General features: G+C 50.9%; 1 protein-coding gene across 3 annotated transcripts in view; it reads left to right on the top strand.

Annotated features, from left to right (window-relative positions):
- The first annotated feature begins 1,324 nt into the window (after positions 1 to 1,324).
- LOC131205689 (protein kinase C, brain isozyme) overlaps positions 1,325 to 12,442 on the top strand; it is a 48,218-nt gene continuing 37,100 nt past the window's right edge. The window contains exons 1-2 of one of the 3 annotated variants that reach the window (XM_058197897.1): positions 1,325 to 1,398; positions 4,940 to 5,532. In XM_058197897.1, the coding sequence (XP_058053880.1) occupies positions 5,351 to 5,532 (182 nt within the window). In that variant the 5' untranslated portion in view covers positions 1,325 to 1,398; positions 4,940 to 5,350. Of the gene's footprint in view, positions 1,609 to 3,837; positions 3,977 to 4,939; positions 5,533 to 12,442 lie in introns of those variants that run through there. The other 2 variants (XM_058197895.1, XM_058197896.1) reach the window with 2 other exon arrangements.

A 12,442-nucleotide genomic window follows, 5' to 3' on the forward strand; every position in this document is an offset into this window, starting at 1 on the left:
GCGCTGTCAGCGTAACGGGAGGGGGTGGTCGCGGTTTGTGGTGGCGGCGGTGGAGGCAAAATAAAATGTGAACAAAAAATAAATACCAGAAACCGGAATGATAAAACGTCGCATGTCGATTGCGCGCGGCAATTACGCGCGCCGTGGTCGCATCGTCGCATGAGTTGCCGTGTTTGCGGTTTGCGAATTGATTTTGCGAACTTTTGCGTCCCGTCCGCGTCCGCAGGACGATTGGCAAACCATTTGTTTGTCATCCACCGTTTACCGGGGCTTTTTGCCGATGTCGATCGGAACGATCTCGGCGGAACGGGGTCCCGTCGCGGGCGTCCGTCCGTGTGCTTCGCCGATGAGATGATCAATCGATCGTCTTTTGCTGTCTTTATTTACTTTTAATTATTTGTTTGCAAGCTACAGCATAAGGCGACCGAGTCCGAGGCGACTTATGGTTGCGCTACGGGCCATCGGCCTTTCACTAATTAAAACGCCACACGGGGCCAGCCGAATTCGCGAACGCGAAATTGAATTTAATTGGACAGCCGACACAGTTGTCCTGGCACTTTGCGCGACATGTGGTCGCTGGGATGCCTTCTCGTGTTTCAGTGACTCGTTCCCATATTTTGTTACGCGGCGACCGATTGAACCGATTTTCCCGCTGAGGGACGTCACGCTGTTGCGCGGGGGGCGATGTGAAGAACATTGTTTACAAACATGATCAGTTCGGTGGTTTGTTTATTTTTGTTTTGCTTGGTCTGCTGTTGACTCGATGGCAATGATTGGTGGTTGGATTCGTGGACGAAGGATAATCGCGGCGCGATTGGTTCGGTTCGGGGTAAGCATGAAACATATTATTAAGGAAGGGCTTTCCATGAATTATGCTTACTTTCGATGCTCCCCAGCCGCAGTGGGGTCAATTTGGGGCCAAAGCATAAGCATAGGCAAGAGCGCGCGCATCTCTCTCTCTCTCTCGCTGTGTATTTCGCTCTCGGGAGAGAAGTTCGTCCGCAGAGTGCGAAAATCGAATCGCCATTGGATTTCGTGGTTCACTTTGATTTGTTCATTAGTCGGCCAGAGCCCAAAGGAGTTATTGCACAGTTATCGTTGAAAGCCTCAGAAATTCAGTGCCAGAAAATTCAGTAATTTTTCCCAAGAGATTTTCCCGATTCAACCTACGAAAATCCCGAACACGAAACGAGAGAAAGAGAGAAACTTTTCTCTCTCTCTCTGCGTTCCTAGTCTCTGTTCCGTCCTCTGCGTTCCTAGTCTCTGTTAGCGGTGGCGCCATCGTGAAAAGAAATCTCCTGGCTCATTTTCAAACCAACCAACCAACAAAACCATCCAAACCAATAAACCTACAAACCTGCAAAAAGAGATGAAAGAAGCTTCAGGCTCAAAATCTCTGTAATCAAGATAATAACAACAACAACAACTTTGATTTGTAATGCGGTTCGGTTCGAACGTGTTCCGCTAAGTGGAGCCGTGTGTGTCAGCGTGTGTGCTTTTGTGTGCCGTTCCCCGTGTCCGCCGTGTCCCGGTTTCGATCTGGTGTCCGTGTCGGTGCGTTTATCCGCTGCTCTGTCCAGTGTAGTGACCTGTGCGCTGCATTCTTCGGTATACGATTCTTCTGACCCTTTAAAGTCGTCAGAAATTCTCAACAACCCAGAACAACCCGGGAAATTTATCGTGCGGAAAGGAACGATCCTGGGGCCTAGAACGCCAGCCGAGCTGTTGGCCGAAGCTAGCCAACTGACCTGGGCGGCCTGGTGGTCGGTGACATCCGCAGCAAACGAATCGTCTTCGCTGACTCGGAAGCGCGGAGATTCGATTTATCTCCGCAAACGGGGAAAAAGGAACCGAGCTCGAGCCAGAGACCGTTGCGGAAGTAACTTTTTATCGTAACTGAAGTGTAGCGAGAGCGTGCGAGTGAGAGAGGGAGCGAGAGAGAGGGAGAGCGAGAGAGTCAAAGGTATCGGGTCACCGATGGGGCAGCGAGCGAAAAGAGTTCGCGGAGAGATCGCGAAGAGACAAAAAAGCGTGTGCGATTGTTGTGAGGTGGTTTTTTGTGCCATTAGTTTGTTTCCTTATTTTTTTGCTTAAAATTCCCTTGCCTCGGGTTTTTTTTTCGGTTTCGATTTTGTGCGAGCTGCTTCTCGCCTGCCCGATCTCTCGCTCTCTATCTTTATGTCAATTCTTTTGCTGAGATTTGTGGCCCCACGGTGCGAGCGAGAGAAGAGAACGAGCTGGTCAGCGAAAAGGGGGGATGCTGCAGAGCTGTCCCCCGAACGCGTTGCGAATCGAAGCGATTTGCTCTCGACCGGGGGATGGCGAGCGAGAGCGAATCGAAGCGGATTGGAACTCGGAGATACTCGATCGGAGCGCGACAAATCAAATATGGAAGAGCCCCAGCCAGCGAGAGACTCGGACTCGGGCTTGGCGGGCTTCTGGTTGCGCCAGGGACATCCGTTTTGACAGCGGCATAATAGACACGACGGCGGCCGACGATTTTCGTCCTTCCACCGGGACCGCCCGCGAGCGTCACCGACCTAGTCTAGCCCGGCAGGGAACAAGTTTAATGTCCTGTAAATGTGTCCGCTTCGGCCCCGGTGTTTGTGCCGTACGAATTGGTATTGTGCGAGGCCATGATTTCGTCCCGTTTTGGAGGATGATGAATTTTGCCACGCTTTTCGTATGTACCGGCTCGATGGCCGGGGTTGGATCGTGCTCAATATTTTAAAACTCACTCAACATGGAGTCTAGTTCAGGACTTTACCGAAGATAAAATGGAGTCCTTTCGGTTGTAGTGAGGTAGAGGTTTTTGACCCTTTTCTGTTCGCAACGAATGTTCTAGTACGACGGGGACGAATGCGAATTCGTGTCAGTTCACCGGTTACAGTACTTTGAGTCGTTGGATGGTTAATTTGCGAAAGTAATTTTAAGTCACCGGAAATTTTCCAGCGATTGACGGTGCGAAAACTGTGCCAGAAGAGAGTGTTGAGGAGAGTTTGAGAGAGTGCTGGGCGACGGAGTTGTGGGAAGCTCGTTCATCATCGAAATTACGAAGTTCATTAAATAGCCTATTAATTTTATTGCAGCTGCCATGTTTACTTCCCAATTTAATCTGTTCCACATTTCACAAACTGCTTGACGAGGCAGCATCGAGAAGGAGTTTTATTGTTTGCCGATGGAACCAGCTTACGTTCCCTTTTTTGATTGGCTTACTTTTAGGAGCACCCTGTTTGGAAGGCACAATTAATCCTCCTCCGTGTCACTCTAGTCCCGTTCGTTGTGCGTTCAGCGGTGAGCTTTTGATCGGAAGCCGTGCAAATTAATGTTCACTCAAAAATGCTGCCACCGGCAAAGAAGCCACGCAATGTGGGTTGCATTTGGCTTTGCTTCTTAGCTGAAACCTTGGTGGTTGGCGCATTCCGAGTGTGGTCCTGCCCCAAAGAGGCCTTAAAAGGTGCGTGTGACACTCTTCGTGCCACTTTTTGTTGCGCACGGATGGCCGTTTTGGTGCGTTAATTGAATTAGCACTGGTCCTGAGTGGTCCGTGGTACCGGCACCTGTCCGTTATGATATGCCGCTTACGAAACGCTGCGTCGCCAATTTGTCCAATTTGTGTTCCCCACTGGGTGGCCATCGTGAACCAGACAGTGAATCCTTAGTAGTCGTGCGGATGGGATTCGGAACGTCAAGATGTCCCGGAAGACGTCGCACTGGACACTAAGACCATCAGCTGTGCCCCACTAGGGACAGTGGAGGAAGAAGTTTTCCAATTAAAACTCTGTTACGTCCTGTGCCGGGGCACGCCACGATAGCCTCGGTATTCGGTAGTTTTCGGTCGAAGAAAAGCACCCAAAGCCACCCCTAATGGTGGCCCTCTGCTCATTATCAGAAATGTTTTAAGCGACCATCAGTAGTTCCCCCCCGGGGAACTGTGTTTCCAGGCGCCCAGTTGACGGATCGGTGGCAACAGTTGGTAATACCCGGGAAAATAATCTACCAAAAAGCACTTCGGAAGTTAGAATGGGCGCGCGAAGGGAATTGACAAACCATTCCGGTGATTGGAAATTCGAGGCCAGCAACGACGATGACGATGCTGGGATACAAAAGGGAAGAGTTCGCCCGTTGCAAAATAATTGCTGATCAAATTGTGGTGTTGGCTGGTTTTTTTTTGTTGACGCAAAAGTTTGTAGCGTTTTTTTTCTTCCCGCCAATCACAAGGTTCCTTCGTTTTTGGCCACTCTTCGCGGTTCTGCATTCGCCGCGGGGCTGCTTCAAACTTTGTTTTCTTGGCCAAAGTAATTAAACTTTTGACATTTGGCCAATCGTTTCTGTGTCGAGGACGAAGAGTAAAACGGTGGTTCGCTGGCTGGCCTTGCTGAAACTTTCTCCATTACACTTCACGGTGGACCGTTGACCCCACGCTGGTGTACCGAGTAAATGAAAATGGCCGCATGTTTGTCGGCTACCGCTATCAACAACTGTGTACGATGGCGCAACAGCTATTGCCCCAATCTTGTCTGATCGTTCGGGTGTCATTATCGAAAATCCCACGAGACAACACACTAAAATAGGGCACACATACTATAAAATCGAAAGTTATTTATGCGCCACTCAGTCGACACGACACGCTTCCGGTGGTCCTTAACATCCCGCAGAGGGGCACTCAGCCAGACCGAGGCGCTCAACTTAGTGTTCGTGTTAGTGACGGGCAGAGGAGGTCCTTCGCTGCATTCTGTTGCGCACAATGGTGCAAAACTAACGTCGGTTCGAGAAATCACTACGATAAACAGAACAGAATTATTAATTTGCAATGAGCGGAAAAGCGGACACATGGAGAGAGAGAGTGGAGAGAGAGAGCGAGAGAATGCGACGTGCTGATACGACCGAATAATGGGGCCATAAAAGGGGAAGATGTTAATATTAGTATCATTGCTAGTAGTGGCAGAGTAGTGTGTGGTGTGCTTCGTTCTGCGTTCGTTCGCCGTCATCGTCGCCCGTCAGTCTGCCTCGATCGGTCGTCCTGGAAACCACTCACGCCGAATCCTGCTCGCTTTCGGCATCCGACTACTGCTGCTGAAGCAACCAGTGCTTTGTGTTCGGCGTGTCCGGCGCGTGGTGTCCTTGCTTTGTGAAGAGTGTCTAGTGTGAAGAGGTGCCGCGATTCGAATGGCGAAAATCTAAGTAAAACCACACTACATTCTGCTGTGCGCGTTACTCGCCAGGCGTTACACTGCGTTACGGTAGCACCTGGTTTCTTCGGGTGCAGTTTCTACGGGAGTGATTAGCCAAAAGCGGAGTGCAGTGGGCTCAGTAGTGAGCGAGAGCGAGGGAAAAGAAACGTTTCGCGATGGCGGACGACGAGAACACCCTGGAGGAGATCCCGGAGTCGGAAAACAAGCATCTACTTCGCAACCGAGGTCGCAAGGGCGCGCTGAAGAAGAAGAACGTATATAATGTCAAGGATCATCGGTTCATACCGCGCTTCTTCAAGCAGCCCACGTTCTGTTCGCACTGCAAGGATTTTATCTGGTAAGTCCGACGACGACGACGAGGACGAGCGCCGATGGCAGAGGGCGTATGCCGAGATTCTGCGTTCTCTCTGTGCTGTGTGTGGGTCTGATTCTGATGTTCTGATTTCGGTGTTATAGACTGCCATTACGAATTAGTGCGATAAGATATCCGGTAACAGCCGGTGGTAACTGGTAGGGGTCGCTCAGACAAAATCTTTTAAACGATTGACCGAAGAAAAAAAAAATGGTGACCACAAACACGCCAAGGTTGTGGCGAAAGTTTTCATGTTTTTGGCAAAACCGTACGACCTCGCACCATGGCTACGGAGAACTAATGTCGGCTTTCCGGCACGTACCAGCACGATTTCATGGTCGTTTGTTTTGATTTTCTCCTCCGACGGGATCGAAAGTTGGCCCCGGTGCGTGTTCGTTGGTATGAACACCCGAAGAATGAACCCTTCAACACGAGTTTCTCATTTATGGTTGCCTTTTACCAGCAACAGTGCTAACGCAATGGCCATTATAGTGCTCAGGGGCACAGGCACCCACGGGCTTCTTGGATTTTCATGCCCTTGCCCTACTTGCTTCGAGGATGAAGCGTTACGCAATATGGTGCCCGGAATGGGGTTGAAAATTGCAATGTAAAATATTGAAGACGGTTGGAAGTTGGAGCCGCTCGGGATGGCAAAGGCGCACAGCGAGCGGAGCGGCATTCAATATCGCGTATTACTGCCTTCCGCGCACTGAACAGGAAATTTCATTCCGCCTGCGAAATTCCTATTATCCTTCGTCAGACGCTCTCTCGCACACGTCCAGCTCCCGCAGCGTATCATGTCATTATCAGTTAATGAGTGAGGCCACCGAGTTTGGGGCAGTCCTTCAAGTGAACATGGACTCGACTCGCCTCGCCCGAAGACCCGAATGTGCCGAAGGGCCGTTGCTGAAATCAGGACAAAAGCGAACTTCCAGCAGCGCGGAATCCAGCGCGCTGTACGTGGCCGTGGCGCCAGCCGAACCGTGCGCAACATGCCATAGGCCGTAGGTTAAAAGGTAATAAATCACATCACGGGAAGCACGGGACGGAAGTGGCCGGACGTGACGGCCGGGGTGAGCCGCCCGCTGTGTCATTCCGCGAGCCGTGGCTCTGGCTGATGCCGCTGCTCGGGTGGTGTTGATTTCTTGACGGTTAACAGGCAGTTTAATGGAGCCAATGACTGCACCCGACACGAGAGAGGGTGGTGGATATTTGTGTCCCGTCTGCGGCAGACTTTCGGCCGCGAGGAACATGTTGAATTGGCTTTTTAATAACTGTGCGCAATGTGGAGCAAGATGATAATAGACAATCAACATTTGACAATCAACATTTAATCAACATTTGGGTCGACTGTTATATTGACCAATGGATGTTCCCCTAAAAGAGTTAATCCTTGCCACTGAACGGACCACTCGGACCTCCCCGAACTCCGGCCATAATTATTAACGAATTATTGCACCACTAATCATCGCCGGTGCTGATAAGTTTCCGGGACAGGTACGGGTTGGGCGGGATCCTATTAATCCTTCCATTGTGCCGTGTACCGTGCTGGGTGAAAACCCTGGGTCCTGAGTGCGTGTGCGCTCATAATCGATGACAGACATTTGCAAAATTGATGAGATTGACGGTTTGGTGAAAAAACACGTGCCACCGGGGAAGCGAAGAAACCGGATTATTATCACCTCGCTGACGGGTAACCACCATCGATCGCCCGCGCACTCTGCCTATGACAAATGATCGAACACGTTCGATGGGTGTTCGATAAGGCGCACCGAAAAATAACGTAAAACACCGGAACCGGAACCGGATGAAGGATTTTCGATTGTTGGCTTGGCCCTGGTGGTGGCGTATCGATTGAATTAAGCTCGCGTGTCACGTGCTCCGCGTGCGCCGGTAATTGCTTCATTAATTAGCACATAATTGTTTCACTGCCGTGTACGTGCGCAAGCGTGCATGTGTGTGCGCGGCAGGATAGTGAACCCCGTTGAGCGAAAGGGAAAAAACGGGAGCGAATGAATGGAAGGACCCCACCGAAAGCCGGTAGAAGGGTGAAAAAAAAATTGCAGCTAGCGGACCGAAAGAGTGCAAAAACCGTCGTGGCACATTCGCGGGCGCCATCTGTCACAGTGACAGCTGCACCGGTGTCCGGTGTTTGCTTCTCGTTCACGCAAACCCGCTCCGAAACGGCGGCAAACAAAAAGCAGTAGCGGCAAAACAAACGGTAATAAATAAATTAATGATGGCCATTCGGGGTGGCGATAGTTTTCCCCATCAGGTTCGCGTGTCCGTGCGATTTTTTTTGCCCCACTATCCGCCCATTTCTCTTCGCTGGCACCGACGGTCTGGAATTTTCTTCAATGGTCTCGGGTGGTGGTGGTTGAGTGGATTTTTATTACGACATGCTATAAGCACATTAGCATAATTCTGGTGTGCAGTTTTTTTTTCGCTCCTGGTGCCGGGGATTCCGTTCCGTTTTGTTTCACGCGCGCGCGCGCATACTACGCGCGGTTTGCGTGCACACAATAGGGACCAAGGGACCCCCTAGGGCTAGAGGGCTAGGTATCTGCTCGGCCGGCCGCGTAGGGAAGCCATGCGCATGCATGCAGTTTACTGGTTGCAAGGTTGATTTAATTTAGAAAAGTTTACCTTTGCACCGTTAGGACCTGCGGGGGGACGAAAGTTGGTCTTATCGCGCTAGTGTGTCCTAGTGCAACACTCATCCACCCTGCCTGCCTGCCAGCCTACCCGATGGTCGTTTGTCTTTCTTGATGATCCCACTCGTTTCCCAGTTCGGGCTGGCCCAGAAAGACCTTGCTGAGTGTCCGGTTTTTGAGTAGCGATGATGATGATGGTGTGTCCATAGAGAGCAACCCCAAAAAAAATGCCGCACAATACAGCGAACACCGGTGAACATTGTCATAAAAGCGAATGTTCTGCCGCCAAACCCCAGGACCATCAGGCGACCGGGGTGGAACCGAGAGCGTGCTAATTGGTATGGCTTTAATTCATTTTTCACCTTATCACGGCGGTGAGACTACCGAGACCGGGACACTGTGCAGGTGCAGGAGCTCCGGCGGTCGATTTCACGATTCGCGGTGGGCGCTTTTAATGGCCAATTCACGGTGACGGACGGTGGACGATGTTTGCACTTTAAGAGAGCAGAGCTCGAGCGCAGAACCGAGCAGATTCCACCGTTTTTTGCAGCGTCCGCTGCTTGCGTGGAGTTGGGTGGCAAAAAGGCAAAAATTTAGATTGGATTTTATGGCCACTTTTCGAATGGTGTTTTGTTCGAGGAAAAGCTTGCGTTGGGCGGTGTACAGTAAGAAATGAACCGGCCCGCCTCGTGAAGTGTAGTAATTCAAGAAAGCCAGCACCGGCAGGGACCGAGGACTTACTGAGGCCGGAGTGTCTGCGAAGTGCGCGGCCGTCGCGACGGAAAACACAGAACGCCCGCTTCGCTCGAGCGCTGATGGTTTTGTGTGTGGGAAAAGCAATTTAAAAGACGATAAAAGTGCTACAAAAAGCCGCCTTCGACGAAGACCCGGGAGCTGGGGCCGGGCATGGTAACTGTACAAATGGCAGCGCAAGCCATGCAGCCCTCGGGTTTATGCAGATCGGAGAAGAGGAGCAAAAAACAAACGCACGCGGCTCAAAACGCGATCGCGAAGAGAATGGTAATGCAAATGTCGTTCCGATGAAGGGGCGGACGCACAAAAAGGCGGACCAATTCCTGAAAAGGCCCACGGGTCCGCGTGCACACAAATCGTGACAGGACGCCGTGCACGGAGTGGTAACAACGGAAAAAAGGTCACCTCGATCACCAGCGCGAGGTGAGCCAGAGAGAGAGAGAGAGAGAGAGAGAGAGAGAGTATGGTAATGATTTGAATAAAAATGTCAGCAAACATGGGACGCGGCAGAAAAACAGGCCCACAGCCAAATCGAAAAAGGGCCTAACCGTTCCGGAGGACTGACAGCGACAGCGACTCGCATTATTTTTCGAAAATGGGATAAACTCTGGGAGGGAATGCCAAAATGGGTCCGATCACGCCGGAGCCCATGGCCACCGGAGAGTTACAAACAGCACAATGGGGCAGGCTCGGCGGCCAGATAGAATATGGTAAAGATATTGAACTCCAGAAATTGGCCGAAAGACGTCAGATTAAATCGAAGGGACAGTGCCTCAACGTGACCGTTGGAAAACTTTCCGTTGATGCCTAATGCGCGGTGCGTGGCCCGTTAAATAAATAAACAGTTCATCCTTTGATGAACTTCGCTCGTGTTGGAAAAGAAACTACTGCAAAAAGGCTCTGAGTAAAAAGCGGACCCCGTTTTGCTATCATCCTCCCATTAGGGCCACCGAAAATATCGTACCCTAGGCCTCCGATATCGACCAGCTTGACACTGATCGAAGTTTGATTCGTGCGGCACCATTCAAGACCACAAAAAGTGGCCTCGAGGGGGCCAGTTACAGTCCCGGTTATAGAAAATATTTAAAAAAACCATCCCCTCAACCCAGGTGCATGCGAAGAAGCGAATGAAAAGCCGGCGGAAAGAGCATCCGTAGAGCAAACCGCACATGATGGATGATTTTGCAAACAGCAACTCGGTGTGTCTCGGAGCAACAACGACCTGCTGCTGCCGCGGACCTTCCCGGTGGCCGTCCTGGCGAGTCCTGCTTTAGCTAGGGCATCCTTCTCACTGTTGCGTGTCGTGGACCAAAAAACGGGTCCGCCACTCAGCGTGACAGCAAAACGCTCATAACGGACAGCAAACCACCAGCATCAAATCAATTTCCCGAAACAAAGCCGGAGCATAAAGCGTCGTCCGTTTAAGGGGCGTCCACTCCGGGCCCGGAGTCCCGCCAGCGTCAAAACACGGACCATGGCCCCAATGTTCCGCATTCCGTGTTTGCGTTCGTGCTTTCCACGAAGGAACGATGAAACCGACGCCAACGGATCCCACGTAGCGTAGTGCATGTCCTCAGCGCCAAAAGCGCAGCCTGGATTTTTGCACATCGCCCGCAAAGAAAACACTGATGCCGAGGGTCTGGGCCGCCGTTGACGGCAATCGATATCCTGTTCGCTTCCCCAGCAGCATGCACGGCCTCCGCCTCTTTCAGTTTCACGGTGTTGTGCGAAGCTTAAATTATGCCGCCCTAAGGACATGCCAACTGTGTGTGGCATTTACACATTCACACACAACAACGACAACAACAACAGCGGGTGCCATTTTAAAGTGAAGCCCGAGTGCGGCGTAAAAGGATGCAGGATTTTTTGTGTTCACAGCTGGGGTCCGCCTCTCTGCCTGGCAGAAGCATCCCCGCTCCACGGCACACACAGCCCTCGGTGAGTGAGGGTATGCATGTCAGATCGGTATCCTTCGTCCGCCAGTGCCGTCGGCGGAAGGTCGCCGTTAGCGGATACGAACAGTGCAACACTGTGTCGACCTCAATTTCTACTTCCTCTCACTAATACACCGTCACCCCGCCATTGTTCCGACGCCACGGACGGATATTCTTTCCTTCTCTCGGGGACGCCTCAGAGCATAAACAAACCACATGCTGCATCGCCTGGGATCTCTCCTGGAGATGGTGCTATTGTGGTGCTGCAACAGCAGCAGCAGCAGCAGCAGCAGGTCGATTACTGTCGGAACGGAACGGAAGCGCACTACGAAGAATGGGGGGTAACGATGCTATGGGGCGAACCTTTTAGCAGCAAATTAAACTGTTGAACATGATGATTTGCGCTGTTTACGCTGCATTGTGTGCCATTGTGGTGCGGCGAATGTGTGTGTGGCCAGGAGTCGGGCGAGGACCCCCTGGGTGGCGAAGAACGAGAAACGAGGCCAGTCGGATCGATTTCACGGACAGCAGCTTCCAAGGATCGGCGTCGTCGCCGGAGCGCGGTGCGAAATGATCGCAATTTGCTGTTGCCGTTCAGCCGTTCGGGTTTGGGAGTATCAGGATCTCAGGGTCCCACATTGGATTGGGCGGATGATGAAATTTGCAAATGACTCGAGCTGGCTGACCGGGACCATGTGTGTTGCCAGCTTGATTGCAATCTCGAGCTCGGGCGCGTGCGGCAAGAAAAACGATGGATCTTGGCCAACCCAGTCCAGTGCAGCGTGTGTTGGGCGTGCCGGAATGAGAAATTGCTTCACGCGACACCTGTCGGCAGATTTTGAATGCAACGGGTGCAACAGTGGCCAGCGGCGTCAGGCAGGGAGGCCTGGCAACCCCGCTAGGCATACAGAGGGAACCGCATGTTGTTGGGGATTTTAATCAATGTTCTACAGCGACCGGGGTTGATTCCAATGGGGGCTGGTGACTTATAAATAACTTCAGATGGGTTCCGAGTGGGGCGGGTAATTTAATAATGAAGCAGATTCATTAGCATTCCTAGGCATCTTTTATGACCGTTAGGTCTTACTATTGTAAAGACTCATAAATAAAAGGGCACGATGTTCTAAAATAAAATTAGTTTAAGGATGATGGGACCAGTAAGATGCACAATGTTTTATGTCTTCACAATCGATTTTAGTGCATTTGTAGGTGGGAACAGCTTGGAATTATTTATTACGAGCACAAATACAAGATGGTCAACACACGTACGCCAATCGCCAATACTGATCTATAAGGATTCCAAAAAACAGCTAGAAAAGATTAAAACGCATCTAGCATCTTTAGTCTAGCGCATCACGAAAAGTTGACGATGGAAAATAATAAAATAAGATAGAGAAGAAATAGATTTAAGAGATCCTAGTTGAAATTGGAAAAAACTATAATATTAAACCGTTACTTAGTATAAACTTGGTTCCGATCATTGGGATTACTCTAGAATTCACTTATGGCACCCGATTGAGTGAACTTATCACTAAATCCCCATACAATATTCCC

This window comes from Anopheles bellator, chromosome 1 (genome assembly GCF_943735745.2).
Source record: "Anopheles bellator chromosome 1, idAnoBellAS_SP24_06.2, whole genome shotgun sequence".
In the NCBI taxonomy this organism is placed as follows: Eukaryota; Metazoa; Arthropoda; class Insecta; order Diptera; family Culicidae; genus Anopheles; species Anopheles bellator.